The 18,352-nt window shown below is 56.7% G+C and overlaps 3 protein-coding genes across 3 annotated transcripts; 1 reads left to right on the top strand and 2 right to left on the bottom strand.

Annotated features, from left to right (window-relative positions):
• Positions 1-829: 829 nt before the first annotated feature.
• GLRG_00019 (Ras family protein) lies at positions 830-1,661 on the bottom strand (the record flags this gene model as incomplete). The annotated part of the gene is made up of 3 exons (XM_008090704.1): positions 830-1,401; positions 1,467-1,530; positions 1,584-1,661. The coding sequence occupies 3 exons, from the start codon at positions 1,659-1,661 to the stop codon at positions 830-832; spliced, it is 714 nt and encodes a 237-aa protein (XP_008088895.1).
• A 557-nt stretch (positions 1,662-2,218) lies between these two features.
• GLRG_00018 (KRI1-like family protein) lies at positions 2,219-4,375 on the top strand (the record flags this gene model as incomplete). The annotated part of the gene is made up of 2 exons (XM_008090703.1): positions 2,219-2,390; positions 2,451-4,375. The coding sequence occupies 2 exons, from the start codon at positions 2,219-2,221 to the stop codon at positions 4,373-4,375; spliced, it is 2,097 nt and encodes a 698-aa protein (XP_008088894.1).
• Positions 4,376-4,945: 570 nt separating this feature from the next.
• Positions 4,946-8,301, bottom strand: GLRG_00017 (fungal specific transcription factor domain-containing protein; the record flags this gene model as incomplete). Its single annotated transcript, XM_008090702.1, has 2 exons — positions 4,946-7,085; positions 7,139-8,301. 2 exons carry the CDS (start codon positions 8,299-8,301, stop codon positions 4,946-4,948), a joined length of 3,303 nt encoding a protein of 1,100 aa, XP_008088893.1.
• Positions 8,302-18,352: the final 10,051 nt, after the last annotated feature.

The following is an 18,352-nucleotide window of genomic DNA, read 5'->3' as shown; positions in this document are numbered from 1 at the left end:
GAGATTGGGTGTGGAAAGGGGATAAATAAGGGGTTCAACGTGTCGCGCAGGTCACTCTCATGACGGCTGGTCGTGACGGTTGTGCGTTGTTTTGCTTGTTTGCGCAAGAAAGCAGGCGGCCGCAGAAAGATTCTGTAGTGACGGACAGGTTTGAGGTGGACGAGGCGCGGGAAGGACCAGAAAAACGGTGGGACGCGTGGGTGACGCCTGACCAATCAGGCGCCACCATTCACGTTACTGGCCTGCTCGTTTTACAGTGCTTGCTTGGGATCGGATACCCGTGCTGCCCAGTGAATTACTCGCTCACCTGCCGACTCACCCCTTCAGTCTGGCAATCCCACGATGAAACGGGCGGCGGGGCCTGGGGTTTGTTGTACCGGGCTGTCTTAAAGAACATGAGAGCGCTACTGTGAATCAATCGTCTTGACTGTGTAGGAGACTTCATCTACATAATGCACTACGAAGCATCAGTTCCAACTGACCCGCAATCCATCCCAATGTCTTCTGCTGCAATACATTCCAGTACCAAAACGACCATGTTACACGACGGAAAGTCGGCATGCAGAGGGGTGCGAGCGTCTTTGGGCCTGCTTCCAACCCGTGACGAACTTCCCCGCGGCTGCCGGATGGACGCTCCCATAAAAATGAACCCTATAGCAGAAATGCAGCGCATGAAAACTGAACGACTCCAAAATGATGAAAATAACGATTCCTCTTCGCCAAGTCGGTCCCTCTCGGGGTCTGGCCACACTCTCTCTGCCCCTCTCTCACACACACACACACACACGCGCAAACGCAAACGCAAACGAGCACGCACGTCGGCCTACGATCAGCAAGCGCATCCCTCCTTGGCGGCGGCGTCCCCAGATCCCGTGAGGCTGACGCGCTGCTGGTCCTCTCCGCCCCGGCTGACAGCGTGCGAGGCGCCCGGGCCCCGCGCGCTCTTCAACGACGTCTCCGGGATGGCGTTGGCGATCGCCGTGAAGACCTCGGTGACGTTGTGGCCCGTCTTGGCACTCGTCTCGAAGAAGAGCAGGCTCTCCTCCTCGGCGTACGTCTTGGCCTCTTCCGTCGAGACCTTCCGGGCGTCGCCAGAGTCGTCCGCGTCGGCCCCCTCGCTGTCGCCGGCAGATCCGGAATCAGTTTCGCTTGTGAGATCGAGCTTGTTGCCGACGAGGGCGATGACGATACCAGGCGAGGCTTGTCGTTGGAGTTCCGCCACCCAGTGCTTGGCCTTGATCAGCGACGTCGGCTTCGTGAGGTCGTAGACAACGAGGGCGGCTTGGGCGTTGCGGTAGTACATGGGCGCCAGCGAGGCAAAACGCTCCTGGCCAGCGGTATCCCAGATCTCGAACTTGATCGTCCGGGTCGGGAGGTTGCACTTTTGTGTCAGGAAGGCGGCTGCAATAGAGTCGTCGGGTTAGCTCTTGGCCCAGCGACCGTCCTGCAACGGCGATGTCTCGTACCTCCGATAGTGGGCTCCTTGTTTTCTTGGAAATCGTTGTTGACGAAGCGCAGGACAAGCGACGACTGAGATGCGTTTAGCACGAATTCACGATGCCGAGTTCGGATGGTGGCCGTACCTTTCCGACCGCAGCTTCACCGAGCAGGACCAGCTTGACGCTGCTGCTCGGCTTGGGGGCACCGCCGGATCCGTCCATCTTGATCGGTAGTTGGGTCGATAACGACAGCCTGTATGGAGTTTCGTGAGTTGGGCGGGCGGACGAGTTGAAAAGTCGGTGCAGATGGGCAAGGGCGACGAATTTGAATCAAGTTGCTGGCTTCGCGTGAGGTGGTTGGTTGAACGGTTTTCGTGATTGTGAGGTAGTGCAGGTTAGACGGCAGTTTGGCCACTGAAACAACGAGGATGAGGCGCAACAATGACGAAGCGCCCCCGTTCGACAGGCGGCGCCGGTGTTGGTCCGTGCGCTTGCTCTTCTCCAGCTCTAGAATTCCTGGAGGGGGGGCGGAGAATTGATGTGCCGAAGTCCGCTTGGGTAGGGTGGTCGGGGGGGGGGGGTGTGGGCGCCCGTCTGGCCAGGCCCGCGACAGGCGTACGGCAGCCGTTACTGGGCGGCAGAAAAAAAAAGTTCCTTGACCACCTTTGAATCTTGGATTCTGGAGGGTCCGGCAAAGGCTTGCAAGACTTCAATTCTCTCTTTCGCCCACCCCAACATTGTGCACATACGCCCGGCCTCGGGAAAAGGGAACCGACATAATGGCGCCCGAATCGAACAAAGAGAAGGTGCCGAAGAAGGTCAACCTTTTGGACGAAAGCGACTCAGACGACGAGGATGGAGGGGCAGACATCGCGACGCCGCAACTGAAGGTCAACGAGGAGTACGCGAAGCGATTCGAGCACAACAAGAAGCGCGAGGAGCTGCACAGACGTAAGTGGGCCCAATTCGAGTCCTTCATGGTAGCCGGAGGCAATACCTGACACAAGGCAGTTGAGGAGAAGTTCAAGAAGACCGGCAAAGGCAAGGATGACGACTCCGACGCCGACTCGTCGTCGTCGGATGAGACCGAGGACGAAGACGGGTTCCTCGCGACCGAGGACCTGGACGCCCAGATCTCGGCGACCCTCAGCGCGATCAAGAACAAGGACCCCAGGGTGCTCGACAAGAACTTTTCCTTCTTCCAGGATACATCAAACGCCGTCGCCGAGGCGACGCCCTCGAAGAAGAAGGAGAAGCCGATGTTCCTCAAGGACTACCACCGCGAAAAGATCCTGGCCGGAGGCGTCGGCGCCTCCGACGACGAGGACGACGACGCCCCGCCGCCGCCGCAGACGTACAACCAGGAGCAGGACGCCCTCAAGAAGTCCATCATCTCGGAGATCAACAAGGCCGCCGAGTCGGACAACGAGGACGACTTTGTGCAGCGGAAACCGGGACAGGAGGTGGTGAAGCCGCAGGACCTCGGCGACGAGGGAATCCACCCGGCGCGCGCGGCCAACGTCAACCCGTACAAGAAGAAGACCAAGAAGCAGATCACCGAGGACGACATCGCCAACGCCGACAAGGACCCGGAGCTGTTCCTGTCCAACTTCATGGCGGCGCGCGCGTGGACCGAGGGCGGCGAGCACGGCTGGAAGGCTTTTGACTCGGACGAGGGCGAGGGCGACGAGGGCGAGCTGTACGACAAGTTCGAGGAGGCGTACAACCTCCGGTTCGAGGATCCGGAAAAGGCCAACCAGGCCCTCAAGACGTACTCGCGTGAGATTATCAACGCGCGGTCCGTCCGCAAGGAGGCGGCCAGCTCGCGCAAGAAGCAGCGCGAGGCCGAGCGGGAGCGCAAGGAGGCGGAGAAGCAGCAGCGCAAGGAGGAGAAGGCGCGCCTGCGCAAGCTGAAGCTCGAGGAGGCCGAGGAGAAGCTGAAGAAGATCAAGCACGCCGCGGGCCTGAGCGGCAAGGAGCTCAAGGACGAGGAGTGGCTGCGGTTCCTCAACGACGCCTGGGACGACGACAAGTGGGAGGACGAGATGAAGCGGCGGTTCGGCGAGGACTACTACGCCGTGGCCGAGGGCGGCGGCTCCGACTCGGACTCGGACGCGGCGGAGGAGGGCGGCGACGGCGACGACCAGAAGAAGCGGAAGAAGAAGAAGCCCAAGAAGCCCACGTGGGACGACGACATTGACATCAAGGACATCGTCCCCGAGTTCAAGGACGGCACAGAACTCCCCCCCATCACGCTCACAGACGACGAGGCGGCGGCGGCAGCAGCAGAAGAAGAACAAGAAGAAGAAGACGACGACGACGACGACGAGGACGGCCGCCCGTCCAAGAAGCGCAAGACGACAAAGGACCTGAAGAAGGAACGGCTCGAGGCCAAAAAGGCCGCCAAGGCCGAGCGGGCCAAGCTCGAGGCCCTCGTCGACGCCAAGATGGACATGGACGCGGCGCTGCCGTCCGGCTCCTCGTCGCAGAAGGACACGGAGCTCCCGGCCTTCCGGTACCGCGAGACGTCGCCGCAGTCGTTCGGCCTGACGGCGCGCGACATCCTGCTGGCGCCCTCGGACGCGGCGCTCAACAGCTTCGCCGGCCTCAAGAAGCTCGCGACCTTCCGCGACGAGGACAAGAAGCGCAAGGACAAGAAGCGCCTCGGCAAGAAGGCCCGCCTCCGCCAGTGGCGCCGCGAGCACTTTGGCCAGGAGTACGAGCGCACCGGCCCGACCTTCGGCCTCGACGAGGTCCAGCTCAAGGAGAAGAAGAGCAAGAAGCGGGGCAAGAAGCGCTCGGGCGACGGCGGCGACGGCGAGGGTGGGGTCGAGGAGAACGCCGAAGACGGCGGCGCCGCGCTGGACGGCGCCAGCAAGAAGCGCAAGAGGTCCAGGGGGGGCAAGAAGAAGGCCGATGGCGTAGCGGCGGAGTGACGGGGGCTACCTATACCGAAGAGCCGGTCAGTTTACCTGTTGATCCTGGGGGCTTTTTTTTTTTTTTTCATAAAAGTCATTTTTTTTTTCTTTGGGTTTTTTTTTTTAGTCATTGCATCGGGCAGGCATGGAAAAAAAAAAAATAGTTGTATTTAGACCACACTCACACCCCATGATACCATACTATCCATGTACAGTTTTCCCCCTCGTCGGACTAAGACGGGAACGGGTCACGGGCCGCACGCATCATAAAACCCAAACAAGCTTACTGCATCCTCTCATTGCCATTAATGGTAGGTATCTCGCAAGTGCAATAGTTAAGCTAAAAACCGCCCGAAACCTTTTTTATATCTACAAAAGTCCTGTCCCTATACCGTCCCTTCCTTTTTCGCCTCCGTCATGTGATTCATTAGTAGAGAGGAGGGAAAACGCCAAAAGAACCCCCTCCCCAAGACATGAGCAATGCACCAGGTGGTATGTGTATGTGGTTCATAGGAACGCCCGATGCCTTCCTTATTTACTTTTTTTTTTTTTTTTTTTTTACTCAACGCCACGCCTCAACCGACCGCTTCAGCGCGCTCCGTGATGCAGGCTGTGGCCAAAAACGTTGCCGAACCCGTCCAGGTTCATACCCATGTCTTGGCCGATTTCGGGCGGCTCCATATTGAACGGCATAAACCACGCCGTCGATGCCTCTTGACCCCCGAATCCTGCAACGCTGTCCGGGTGTCCGTGACCGGGCCCACCCATACCGTTGGGGTTGCCGCCGCGATGCGGACGAGGACGGGCGCCCTCACGGTGTGTCCCCGATGCGCTGTGGGCACTGGAGGGCATGCCATCCCAGTCGATGCCGTCAAAATGGCCCATGTTGCCCTGTTCCATAGAGTACCCGCCAAAAACGAGCTGCCGGTCGAGGGGCTGCAGAATTCCGCTCTGCTGATGCAACGACATGCTGAGCCAGTCGGGCGGATAGAATGGCGACGTGCCCTGGTGGTGTTGCCCGAATTGGCCGACGGCGATCGGACTGATTGGCGAGAGGGCATGGTAACTCGGTCCCTGCGAGTGAGCCACGCCGAGGGGGTTGAAGTTGGCTGAACCGCTGGCCTGGGCGCCGAGGGAGCCTTGCGCGGCTCTCTGCTGCTGCATGCGAGCGCTCAGCTGCTCCTGCGCGGTAGCGGCAATGTTCTCGGTAGAGAGCGGCTCGGAATGGGCCCCTCCCCCCCTGACCCCCATGCACAGTTTCTTTCCAGCAAAAGACTTGCGCTTAGACGGGTTCGGCCTCAAGGAGCTGCCCTCTACGCTACGAGGCGGTGACAGCTTGGTAAAATACTCTTCCACGGTATGTAGCTCGGGCTTCTGTTCCAAGACCGCATCGTCGCCCTTTTCTTTCTTCTTCTGCGTCGCTGGGTCCGAAAAGTCGGATTGTGATACGCCATGGGGGTATCGGTCGAACCAGTCGCCGTACTGGAAGATGGGGGAGGCCGTGGTGGCATCCTTGCTCGAGGATCCCCGTCTGGCAGCGTCGGCGTATGTCCGGTATTGGCTACGAAGGTTTTCCGACATGTAGTGGAACATGCCCCAGTACCTTTTCATTTTGGAGAGGAATTTGACGTTGGTTGCCAGGTTTCTCTTTGAGGCCGCCTCCACGGCGGGGTTGCCGGAAAAGATGCCAAGTATGTGAATGGTTCCCGAAGAGAACGCGCAGTATCCGACAAAGGGGGCGGTGACCATGTGAGACTCGGCGTCCTTGAGGAGTTCGGAGATGCGGTTGGCCGCCGCGAATGTTTTGTCGCCGGCCTTGGTGACAAAGTCGCTGGGAAACCCTTGGGCCGCGGCGCTTTCCGGTGTCACCACGGCGGCACGGTTGAGGAATAAGATGTTTTGATGGATCGCGATGTGGAGAAAAAGGAACTGGTTGGCCATCCTCTCCGTGTCATGGAGTGCCAGGTTCTCGGGCGAGTATCGCAGGAACTCGGGGAGGTCATCCAGCAGCCTGTCCGCCTCCTCGAGCAGCGTGGCGTATTGGGACTCGGGGCTCCAGATGGGGTGGGGATCGAGCTCCTTTCCTCCTTGGTTGATATAGTTGATGACCCTCCCCCAGAAGGCGATCGTCTTGATCATGTGGGCGGCAACGCCCATGTTTTCTTTGGCATTGGCCATCTGGCCATCTTCTGCCGACACGGGATGCGGAACCTTACCCTTGAGGGTTTCCGTCGGCGCCGGCATGTCGAGTTGGAAATACCTCTCCTTGATCGGTAATGGTATGTCGACCGTCTCCTCCCGTACAAACGTCGGCCGTTCTGTGCCCGATGAGTTGAACCGATCCATGAGGAAGCAGGCCCACATCGTCCTTCGTCGAATTTCCCGGTCGATAAAGCTCAACTGCGATGACCCGTTCCGATTAAGCGGGTCGTGGTCCAGGTCCTTGTGAAGTTGAAGGGCGAACGCCATGCGGATTGCTTGCCCGCCCAGGGCCCAACTCCTCCCGCCGTGGCACGTGCCGAACTCGTGCAAGCCCAGGATCAACAGGCATGTCAGAATGGTGATGTTGGGCCATTCGTACCGCCTGGTGCAGATATCTCTGGCGTGTGATGCCCACTCCTCCCCGCGCAAGAAATTGGGCGAGGAGCTGTTGAGCTTGGGGTGGCTGGAGAAGCGCGCGGCGACGGCGCAGACGGACAGGATGAGAACGGGTGGCAGCGTGCCGGCTCTGCGAATCGGTTAGCCTTGGGTCGGCAGCGGAGGCCGTCTCACGAGACATACCTAAGCTTCCTCATATAACTCGGCTTGTGAAGCAAGTGGTATGCTTGGCCATAAATGTTCTCGAAAAAGACCTCGGCTAAATGTTCCTGGATCTCCTTGGAAGGCAGTGCGTCGAGCCCCTCGAGGAACAGCTTATTGTCTTCGGCTTCCTGCGCCCGAAGTGAAGTTGGCTTGTTGGGCGTCTCGAGCAGGTTTTTGACCGGTGCTTTTGCCCAGTGGTCGAGGTCTTGGCCGAAGGCCTCGTCGGCGGCTCGCTTCTTGGAGCCGGCCTTGGCTGCGGGGAGGGTACCCGGGATGGCCGGCTTAACGACGGCGCGGGTCAGCGACGCGGCATTGGCGTCTCGTTCGTTTTTCGGGACGATCTTGATGATGCGCTCCTCCATGCGCTTGAGGCGCTTGTCCAACATGGCCATGTAATCGGTCCTGGGCGCGGCCTTCCTGGTCGTCACCTTGTACACGCAGGGGATCCGGGAGCGCAGGCAGTGCTTGCAGGCGGGCTTTTCACCGGAGCACCGGATCTTTTTGCGTCGGCACGCGATGCATGCCAGTGGAAGGCGCTTTCGTTCCTTCCCGGCCTTGGTCTTTAGTTCACTCCATGCGGGGGTCTGGTCCGTCTTGTCCTCCTTGGCCTTGCCGGCCGGCTCGGCGCCGTTGCCAGCCGTCTGCGTAGGCAAGCCGAACTCGTCGGCTCCGGCGTCTTCGAGGGGGTTGTGGTCGGCGTGGCCACTATCTTGGCTGCCGTCTTCCGAGGTGATTACGCTATTACGTCGCCGGCCCATGGTTCTGTCAAAAGGACCAGGCATGACGGTTATGGTATTTTGGCGTGCGGCTATTGAGGATAAAGAGGGGGGGTGGGACGTCGCGAAGGGGTCGGAAGCATGATCTGGCTCGCCGAGGAACATGATTGGATTCTGGTCGTGGAGGTCGTGGGGTGGAAAGGAAAGGCCGTTGGCAAAGTGAGAAGGGCCGATGAGAGTTTGGGAGACGTTGTTGGAGGGCATGCCGTCATTTGAAGTTCTGGAGGAAAATGCTTGGTGGGAGGCCGAGGAAGTGGTGGTTATGTGGGAGTGAGCGCCGGGCGAGTCCAGGCCCTGCTGAGAGTATTCAAGACTGGCAGCTCTGAATTGCTGGCTTTGGAGCTGCTGCATACTACTAGATGACATTTTTCCTCTGCCATGCGGGAGGAGACGAGCAAAGGGAAAAGATCAACAGAAAGGCGACTGCGGGAAGAGGACAGTCCCGAGCAAACTGGCTCCCCGCACGCCGGTGTTGGAGGACAGCGTCTGTCCCTGTGTCTGTTTATGCTTTCCGACCGCGGTGTAAGTGTGAACGCGATTGTGAACAGTGGGGGTCACAGCTGTCGTAAGCAGGGACCATAATATGTAGGGCAAAAAAAAAAAAGAAAAGAGAAAAGTATAAAAATAAAATGACCGATCCCAAGGCGAAGGAGCAACGCGGTCGCTTTGCCCCGTCTTCGTCGGCGGTTTCGTCTCTCCCGGTGGTGCCAAGTGTTGTAATGTGTTGGTTGGCGAGAAAGATGTACAGAGTTGGAGAGAAGAAGGGTACGAGGGAACGAATGGGGATCAAGCCTACGCGAACAACGATACGGGGACGTTGACTCATTGACTATTAACAACGGAAAACTAACAGCCGAACCGACCTGCAGCGATGAAGGTGGAGACATGAATGAATTGCTCGCCGTGGGACAGCTTTTGCTGAGGACCTGAACGCTCTCTTGAGTTCGGTTCCTTTACATTATAGATAAATTGTCGGGAACAGGTCCTGCGGGCGAGGAGGACCTTTGCTGTTACTGTGAACGGGCTATTGCTAGTTCCACTTAACTGAGGATCTCGGGCCAGCACATGCATATAAATGACCCAGAGAGACTATACAAATCAGGAGGAGCCTGGAAGGAAGCTGAATCAAAGAGAACGCTTGGCAGCGACGGGCCTCAAGAAACGACTGGGGACTATCGAGAGCGTATAACAACCGCTGACAGGCCGCGCCCCTGTTGTTGATGGCATAGTCTCTATGCCTGGAGAACGTAATTGCATCACAGAGCCCTGAGAGAGAGAGAGAGAGAGAGAGAGAGACTTTGAGAGAGAGAGAGAGAAAGAGGCGTCGAGCTTTGTCGTAGAGAAGAAATTCCGACTCTACCACTTGTAAAGCACCTTGGGGAGGAAAAAAGCAGAGTCCTGAAGGCTGAGGGGAGCGAGGCCAGGTCTATCTTGGGTCAAATCAAGTCGAGCGAGAAGGCCCAGGCCGAAAAGAAAGGGAAAAACCCAAACCAAACCAAACCAAACCAGCTTGCGATTTCCAATGGAGATGGGGAATGTCGCCGGCTTTTCGCTGCAGCAGCAAAAACTGGGGTTGGGGGAGATGGCCGGTCGGCCGGGGAGAGGGGGAAGTGGAGTGGTGGGGCGACCGTCGTGAAGGAGGGGGCGTGTGCTAAAGGACCGCTTCTGATTGCATGGAAGGGCAGTGGTGCTCCAATACAAGTGGGCGTGCAAGTCTGGTGCAGATGGATGTGCAGGCGTGTGTGGGCGACCGAGTTGGAGACTCTTGCAGCAAAAAAGCGTTTCCGGCGGTGAAATTGTGGGGTGCCGTGTCGATGCTGGAATTGGAACGTGGCCGGGCTTGTCGTAGAGCATGCGCTGTACATTGGTTAGGTACCTGGGTATTGTACATTGTAGAATTGAGGAGGAGCGAAGGGGGGGGGGGGACGAGACTCGGGCCGTCTGCAGAACTCTTTGCGGGGGGAAGTACCTTTTTTTCTCTCTCTTTTTCCCACGCTTCGTCACGAGACAGAGACAGGCCTGGCTGTCGTCTACAGATAGTAACCCCCGATTTTACTCGCTGGATGAAGTGAATAAGCTTCTGGTCCCGCTGCTGGCCAGACCACACAGCACAGTCACAATGTGGTGAGCTTTCCTTCTCCGACCAGTGCTGGCGACGCTGGCGGTTTCGGTGTCTGGGTTTCGGCTGACAGATGCTTACTATGTATGGCGATGCTAATAACCGCCGGGTGATCCCGTCCTCGGTGGAACTTGCTCTGATGGCCGTGAGGGGGGACGAGAGATGTCCCAGGAAACTCCGAGCGCTCCGGAAGCAGACGATTGACACCTGCTGTCGCTCGCGCTCGCGCTCGGGAATCGATGGAATTTAGGGCGGTAGGCCGTTCTTCGTCCTTCTTGTCGTCGGTCGGTTCCGTGGCTTGATCGCAGTGGCAGCTTGCTGGGTACCGGGACGGCTCGGTGGATCGGTGAAAAGCCCCGCGTGCGAGCAGCGCTGCTGCCCGACGTCGTCGAGGGGGATGATTAGCTGGGGCTAAGACAAGTCTTGTCTGTAACTTTGGCGGCGCAATACCCTCTTCCCTTTGAGACAGAGGCTCCGTTCGAGCTCGGCGCCGGTTAGACAAGAGAACTAGTAGAGCCAACAACGATGGGACAGGCCTCGAGGCTTGTGACGTTTGTGAAGGTTTGCGGGCTATGATGCATCCAAAATCCCCCAAGCTTTGCGGGCGTGCACGAGATAACTGCGGTCGTGCCTGAACAGGAGGGGCCTGGGGTTCTCTTATAACGACAGTAGAGACGACGAGGGCGAGTCGTAAAGGAACAAGAATAGAGGAACAGCAGGAAGTGATGGTCAACCTGGACCCTGAGCGGCATGGGAAAAAGGAAAAAAAGTGTACGGATAGTAAGTCAGGGTTGGGGTGGAAACCACAATCAAACCTGGTCCCTGCGGCCTGTGCTAAGAATGTCTGCAAGAAAGGGGACGTATAGGTATACATGGTCCTTGCCTGCCTGTCCTTGGAGTGCAAACATGGGTGATAGGGGGGGGAGAGGCATGGTACTGGAGACATCCATTACTGCATTTGTACTGGCGCCGTGATGTGCGGCAGCTTAGAAAAAGAAAAGCTTGGCCTGGTGCTTCGACGGCCAGACAAGCGTCATCGACGCGCAGCTCCCAAAGTTGTCTTCTCGGTCTTTGGTGTTTTTTTGTTTCCACCCTCGTTTCTCGCTTGACCTGAATGTTGCATCCCGGTGCCCCGGGCGGGATCAAGCGCCATGTCGACACTTGCCTGTCTGCATTTAGCCTCGCGGTAGCTAGTCTACACAGAAAGATGTTAGTCCGTCTTAACATTGAAACATCGACAACAGCCATCCAAAGATATCGCAGCAGGAGCTAGCCCTGGCTTTGAGAACACGGGAACTGATCTACAAGGGGGTGGTAACTACTCCATCTCCTTGCCCGTTAGTATCCATACTCCGTACAGGTAGGTATTTGAATATGTCTTCGCCTGGACCGATACTTTCCCTCACCCCGGCTCCATAGTAAGACCCACGATGGCAGTGCATTGTGAAGAGGTATGGAAACCCAAAGTGGAGGGGGGTGTAGCAAGTGGAGACAACGACAGCAGTCGAAATGGCCCTCAAGAACGCATCTCATCAGGGCCGGAAGTCTGGTGGAATCGACTAGGAACATCGTCCGAGCTCTGCCGCGACGGGTGGGTAAGCGCTCCGTGCCCAGGTGAGATACCAGGTGGAGATGATGTTCCTACTCCGATGGTTTTGGTTTTGTAGAACACCTAGGCCATACAGACAAGGATATCCAAATGCCCAGGAGAGACAGGAGTCTGACTGCGCGGTGATTCCGTTACTTGAGACGCGCATCGCAGGCAGTAAGCCCCCAGTTCAGAATGCGATACCATTGCATGGCCAAAGGGAATTATATGCAGGACTCCCGTCGTCCCATCTTGCAGGTCGGTGTTGTTGTTGTTGGTGTTGCCCTTGGTCTAGGGGGACATGGCGAAACCGGGTTGGTTGTAATCATTTGAGCCTCCAAGCGGTCGTAAGCGTGTGGGCATTAGTCGTGAGCAAAGTATCAGAAACGGCAGTCGCCGTTCGAGTGTGGTGTTTCGCGAAACCCCACTAACATCACCATGCCTTCAGGTTATGGATTGGCCATGCGTCTTCTCAGCCACACACAAAAAAAAAAAAAAAAAAAAAAGAAAGAAAAGTGCTGCCAGACACGACATCTCGAAGCTGGTTGGCTGGTGCAGCCAGCCCCGCACTACCCAGGCCGTCGCAATGACGACATTGGGAATGCGATGGCATCCCGTCCGCACATGCATGCTGGTGTCTGACTTATCGTTCATAGGATGTCTTCAACGGAACGCTAAAAGGAGGGCCGTCAAGCCGCCACAGCCGGTTGCGTGGCTGTTCGGCGATAAGTCCCACCAGGAACGGTCACAGCCGGCCTAGGGATCCCGGACCCGGGCTAGGAGTGACTGCGGCGGACTTGCATCGGTTTGGCCATGACGCGTGTTTGTCGGGGCTGGCCCTGGCCACCCTGTAGCCCGGGGGTGTCGTCTGCTACAAATACGTTGCTGAGCATGTAGCCGGATCTGTAAGGCGTAGTGTCCCAACTACTTGTAGGGCCCTTGCCATGGAATCCGTTGTTTGGATAGAACGTAGGTGGATTGAACTCTGTCGATAGCCAAGCATGAAGTCTAGCGAAGCCACTAGCGCGGGTTTCAGTGGCGCCGACGCAATGGGACGTAGGCGTACGTTGGCGGGGGGAGGTTGGCTGGGCTGGGCTGGTCTCTTTGTTCAACCAAAGTCGGACTTTGGAAGCTTTGTAAGATGGCATACTGTAAAGACTCAAGTGCAGTGCCTTGATGCTGGACTCTGTTTTCGTCGACTCCACTGGTGGAGCCCGGTAAATTCGGCATCGAATATCGCGGTCCGGGGTGGGAATGAAAGGTGATGCTCCTGACGGATGAGAGCCTGAGGTGGTATAGGGGACCTCATGGTCATTCGGTCGAATGAGGGATAAGATAGCTTCAGGTCGGAGTCAGTCACCCATGTCGGTGAAGAAGATAAACAATCATGCTGCATGGGCTGCCACGGGGTTTTGGAGATTTGGGGGCCACATAAACGAGGGGTATCGATTCCTCAACAGGTTACCAGGTAGGACATCTCGAACGGTCGGAATTTGGAGTTGGCAAGCTGAAGAAAGACATGATGACCCTGGTGGTAGATCGCGATATGCCTGAACGATGATAGGAGGAGGAGGGGATGAGGGTGTGGAGGACACGCGCTAGAACCAGTACCCACTTCAGCTAGTCGCCTCGGATTTTCGTGCTTTATGATTGGTCGATTAGGGTACGATGACTGCTGAGGTAAGGATGGGAACGAGGAGGAGGTCGATGGGTAATAATCACTTGTCTTTACCTTCCACTACCTACTTGGGTAGCTAGATACCTATCTAGGTATCCAATACACCTTAGGTACTGAGGTAGGTAGGTAGGAAGGTGGGTACCTAGGTAGGTAGCGTCAGAAAAGCTAGTCCTCGTGGAAAGCACAAACGGGTTCCAGGAGCACAAAGACAAGCTAGGTACTGTGTCGCTGGCTTCGTGGTTGCAGGCATTCCGCGGCTTCACGCAATGTAAGACATTCCTACCTAGCACATCTGGGCTATTCTACATCGACGTCAATTCAGAGCTTCTTCGTCTGCAAGACATTATTGTCTCGCATGTCCGGCCAGGACCCGGTAGCTGTCTCAGGATCCGCTAGGCGCAACGCAACTGCACAGACACGGCACATAGTACTATGTATGTATTACGTGCGAGGATTTATTACTACAGCACGCGACCGCGATCAACACGCCCAACGAATGATTCGTCAGCGACGTGGCACGACTAGGCTGCCGCGAACCCTGCCTTGCGTCCAATTTGGCTGCTGTCGGTGGCGCGAAAACGCTCCTAGTGGGTGGGTTTCGACGAGGCGAGGCGAGGCTCAAAGACGACCTACGCCGGGCCAAGCGACCAGATTCGGTTAAAACTGTTCTGCTGAAGCACATATACGATGTAAGTAAGGTTTTTGTTAGGGACGGCCTATCAGCCACGTAAAGCCCAGTCTGAGCGCCTGCAATTCCCTGTGGCTCCAAGTCGAATGGTTAGGAGGAACAGGTATGGACTGTTACATCGTATGCCTGCCTCCTTCATGCTGAATGGGATTCCCTGGCATTGTCTGTGCCCAGTGGTAGGGTAGGGTTTGATTGGGTCGCCGGACATGACTTTGGCTTCTTGGTTGTGCCTGGATTATCTCTTCTGTTCAGATCCAAGCCATGGTATTGGCCCCAAAGTCCGACCCAATGTCGACGAAATCGACCGGCGCCCGTCATCTAAGCTCAACAATGGATGAGGGAAAGGGCGGAATGGGAAGGGGGCCGCCTCGATTCAAGTGGCCAAGAGACGCTGCCATGACTAATGGATCCCTATAGGCGCAAATTGCAAGTTATCAGAGGAACTGAGAGGGCAACGACCTATTGTTGCAGTTTACGACAGCTCGCTCCTTCTCACTTCCTCTCTCTCACTTTCTCTTACGTGCACCTCCCTATATTGCCCATGTGGTAATCACAGGATGGCATGCGTGCGGCAAGGGAACATTTTCCCCTGTACCTTCCAGGTGCTGGTATCCAAGCTCCACTTTGGCCCGTTCCTCGTGCCAAAAACATCACGCGTTGTTGAAGACTCATATGAGTATTTCCAATCTTCACCGTCCTTCATGGCTTGGCAGCTTTTATCCACATGCTGTCAGAGGGTTTCCATCGACAACCGCCAAGCCTTATCGAACCTCTGTTTCGCTTTGCTTCTTCCTATTACATATTTCATTTCGAGCCGCATGGACGTCCGTATCCCTGCCCTGGGATCTGGATCACTGTCTTTGGGTCAACATGCTTTGGCGAGTTTGACACGCCGTCAGCCAGAACATTGAACGTCAACCAGAAACAGAGAGTGGGACCGCCGTTGATAAGCCATCGCTATTCTTAACTTGCCTCTTGTACATACATGTACACAAGGTAATCCGACTTCAGACGAATGCCAAAGCGCACCCACTGCCTTCAATCCCCGAGAGTAACCCAAGATCGACACATACTCAAGCTCGTCGGCCCTCGCACCCGCAGCCGTCAGCACCTTGATTTCCTTCGACTTAGATACTACGAGCATTTGCGGGATAAGGCGAGAGGACAGGCACCGCAGGAAATTCTGGCATAAGCAGCCAACTCGCCAGGACATCATGCGTACAATCTATTGGCCATGTGTTGATACCGCCAGTTTGCCTGGCACGTCTGTATGCTCACCCCCCTCCCCCCCTTTCTATTCGAGGTAGCATTGCTGATTTCGTCAACAAATCAACCGTGTACCTCGGAATTTTCCTCGCAAATCTCATGTACGCACTGTAAATCTCCGTGTACCAGTCACCGCATCTCCCTGGCTGCCCCGCTCCTCGTCGTTGCTTGTGTGCCCTATTCGCTACCCAGGTATATGGCAGGTGGCCTGGGGCACGCACGATAACGGTACGTGTCGAGCCGTGTACCTACAGGGTAGTATCCCCGGATGGATGATCTCCGTCGCGTCGTCTACGAAACCTTCAGACAATTACATTCCTAGGCTCATGCCACTGACTGGAGCTGCGGCTGGCGGTTCGAATTACTCAGTTGGGTCATATTGCGCTCTGGCAGCACGCCAACAAACACGACATGCGCGCAAGATTCCGAGCCGCTACTGCATGCAAGGCGCACATCAGTCCTCAAAGCCAGGTCTCTCCACCAAATGTGGCAGCCGCCGCATCGATTCGTGTAGCCCAAGGCGCTGCACACGAGGATCTGGCAGGCTCGTGCATATGTCGTTATCAGCCATAGGGACCGGGCACCGAGCAGACAATCTGGCAGATTGAATTCTGGCCAAAGACAGAGCGGAGCGGCATGGGAGCAAGGGCGAATGTCTTCCCCTTCTCCCGCTTTGACGGCAGGGGAGACGACGAATAGGAACCCGAGGGGCCCTGCCAGCGACGCTCAGAGCGCTGCCTTCGGCGTTCCTCTCGATCCTATGGGTGAAGGGCTGTTCTTCCACGGCCGATAGTCAAGGTAATGGTGGAAAAGCTGAAATCTTTCCGGGGCGGCCATGTGTGGCTACCTATTTCGTCAGCATGGTATTGACTTTGGGAAGAAGAAGCGATGAGATCGGACTTCCAGGAGACACACATGTTGTCCCCGATGGGCACCGATCTTCGGGGCACTTCCCCGATAGGCTTTCTCGCCAGTAATGGTGCAGTGATAGCGTGTAAGTCAGAAGAGCCTAGCCACGTTGCTCCTAGAACTAGAATTTCTGCCCGGTGTTTGCCAGCTCGTTGCCCTACGGGTCTACGACTCAGCGCAGTCATGATGGGATGGCATCGATGGCGCGTTTGTTTCGGTGCAATGTAGCCGTACTCTGTACTACGTACTACTACGGCACCTGGCATCTTGTGGCCCGGTCGCTCCCAGGCCGAGCCCATTCCTACCCCCTTCCCGCGGTCCCTGGTCGGCACCCTGCCTTGGGCAGGGGAACCGCGACGTTTCGTCACCAATCTAGGAAACAGCTTCCCGTTATAGCGGTAGCGTTTCGTACGTGCGTATCCGTACTCATTCGCACCGCACACCTCATCCAATTGTTTGTCGGCCTCACGTCCGTCTTTTTTTTTTTTTTTTTTTTGTCAAGGAGTCATTCTTAACGTCTCTTTCACTATGCCCTCCTCTTTCACCAAGCCTTCTGTCCCAATTCGGCCCCACTCGGTGATTCTCCGAGGATACGATTGGCTCCTCAACTAGCCGCCAGAACGACCCCCCCCCCCCCCCCGTCCCTCCCCGGGCTATGATCTGCATTGCTGTTCCCTCCCTGTTACTTTTGATGACTGGCCTTGCAGCGACACCTTGCAGAGGACCCCCGCCCGGCAAGCAGACGCCAGGCCACCATCTTCCTCGTGGCCTTGTCCGCAGCAGCCGCGTTTCGGAACGCTCCCCGAACGCAGCTAAGCTAGTCGGACAGCCGCTGCGATCCAAATGACGGTGAGGCTGCCAGGACACAAAGGAGGTTCGTTGCTCAATTCTTCTTCTTCACCGAAGAAAAGAAGCAAAACCATCGCACCACCTTATTCACGTGGAGGCGAAGACGGAGGTGTCTGTCCTGTGGCTATGCCAGGTGCAGCATGCTACCTATAGGTATCCGTACCTATAGGTTCGAAATACCTACTACCCATCCACCTACCCACTCCCCCAACACCGGTGCTCCTAACTATTTACCTTTCGCCTAGAAAATGCATAGGCTGACAGAAGACGCCTTAGTGTGGCTTGTGACATCTGTTCCGTTCGAGAAGATGAGAATAAAATTCCAAAATAAGATTGTGGTAGCCTTTCCCCATTGACCTTTAAAGAGTATCGCTTCTGGGAGAGGAACCTCGTTCTGCTGCGACCTTTAGGTGCGAAAACCCACACAACGCGCGCACGGATGGATGCCTCCAATGTAATTCTTATCGGCGCCGCGCCGTCATGAGCACCCCATCGACTGACGTCCAACTACATGTGTTGAATATAGTCGGACCCGGGATGCTAGGCGTCGGGCTCGCGACACCCATGGAGGGCCTCATCTGGACATCTGGCGCTGGTTGTGAGGCATAGAGGCCCCCTTTCCAATGTCAGAGCCGATATAGCATCCACCGCCCTGGGTGCCCGGGGGGGTGCGCGTTCCCCCCTGATCCTAGACTGCCAGCCAACGACACTACCGACAGAAAGAAATCGCCCAGATCTCGCCCGCACATCACCTCCGCTCATCGACCTGGCTGCAACTCCATGTCGTAATCCAGCCCGGCAGGGATCGTATGGGGCGGGAGGAACGAGCAACGTCCGTGAGAGCAGGAAAGAGTCGGCCACGTCGCTGTACGGAAAGGGAGGCCATCCAGGCCGTACAGGCTGTACACTAACTGCTGGAGGCCTGGCAGTATCCGATTGGGGAAGTGAAAGCGAGAGCCAGGTTCTTTGGGGGCCCCTTTTCTCTCTCTCTCTCTCTCTCTCTCTCTCGGATTGTTCACGCCACCGTCTGCATGGGATAGGAGCTGTCCCAACAAGAGGCGGTCTCCGCGGATACCATGCCCCCCCCCCTTTTACAGGATCAGGGCCGCCAAAGGAGATGATCTTCCGCGTCTTGGATCCAATGACAGGACCAGACGGACCTCGTTCCTCCTCCCACCTGATATGATGGGGGGGGTAGGTTTCTGCCACTTTGGCCGATGACATTGGCATCCAGGGGGTGGTTCGGAGGCCCGCCATCAGATCTGGGTTGGTAAATAGGAAATAGACTGGGAGGTCATCGGTCGTCCCGCACCTGCCAAT

This window comes from Colletotrichum graminicola (assembly GCF_000149035.1).
Source record: "Colletotrichum graminicola M1.001 genomic scaffold supercont1.1, whole genome shotgun sequence".
Classification (NCBI taxonomy): domain Eukaryota; kingdom Fungi; phylum Ascomycota; class Sordariomycetes; order Glomerellales; family Glomerellaceae; genus Colletotrichum; species Colletotrichum graminicola.
The sequence above is the reverse complement of the archived record's forward strand: the minus strand, read 5'-3'. Positions and strand labels throughout refer to the sequence as shown.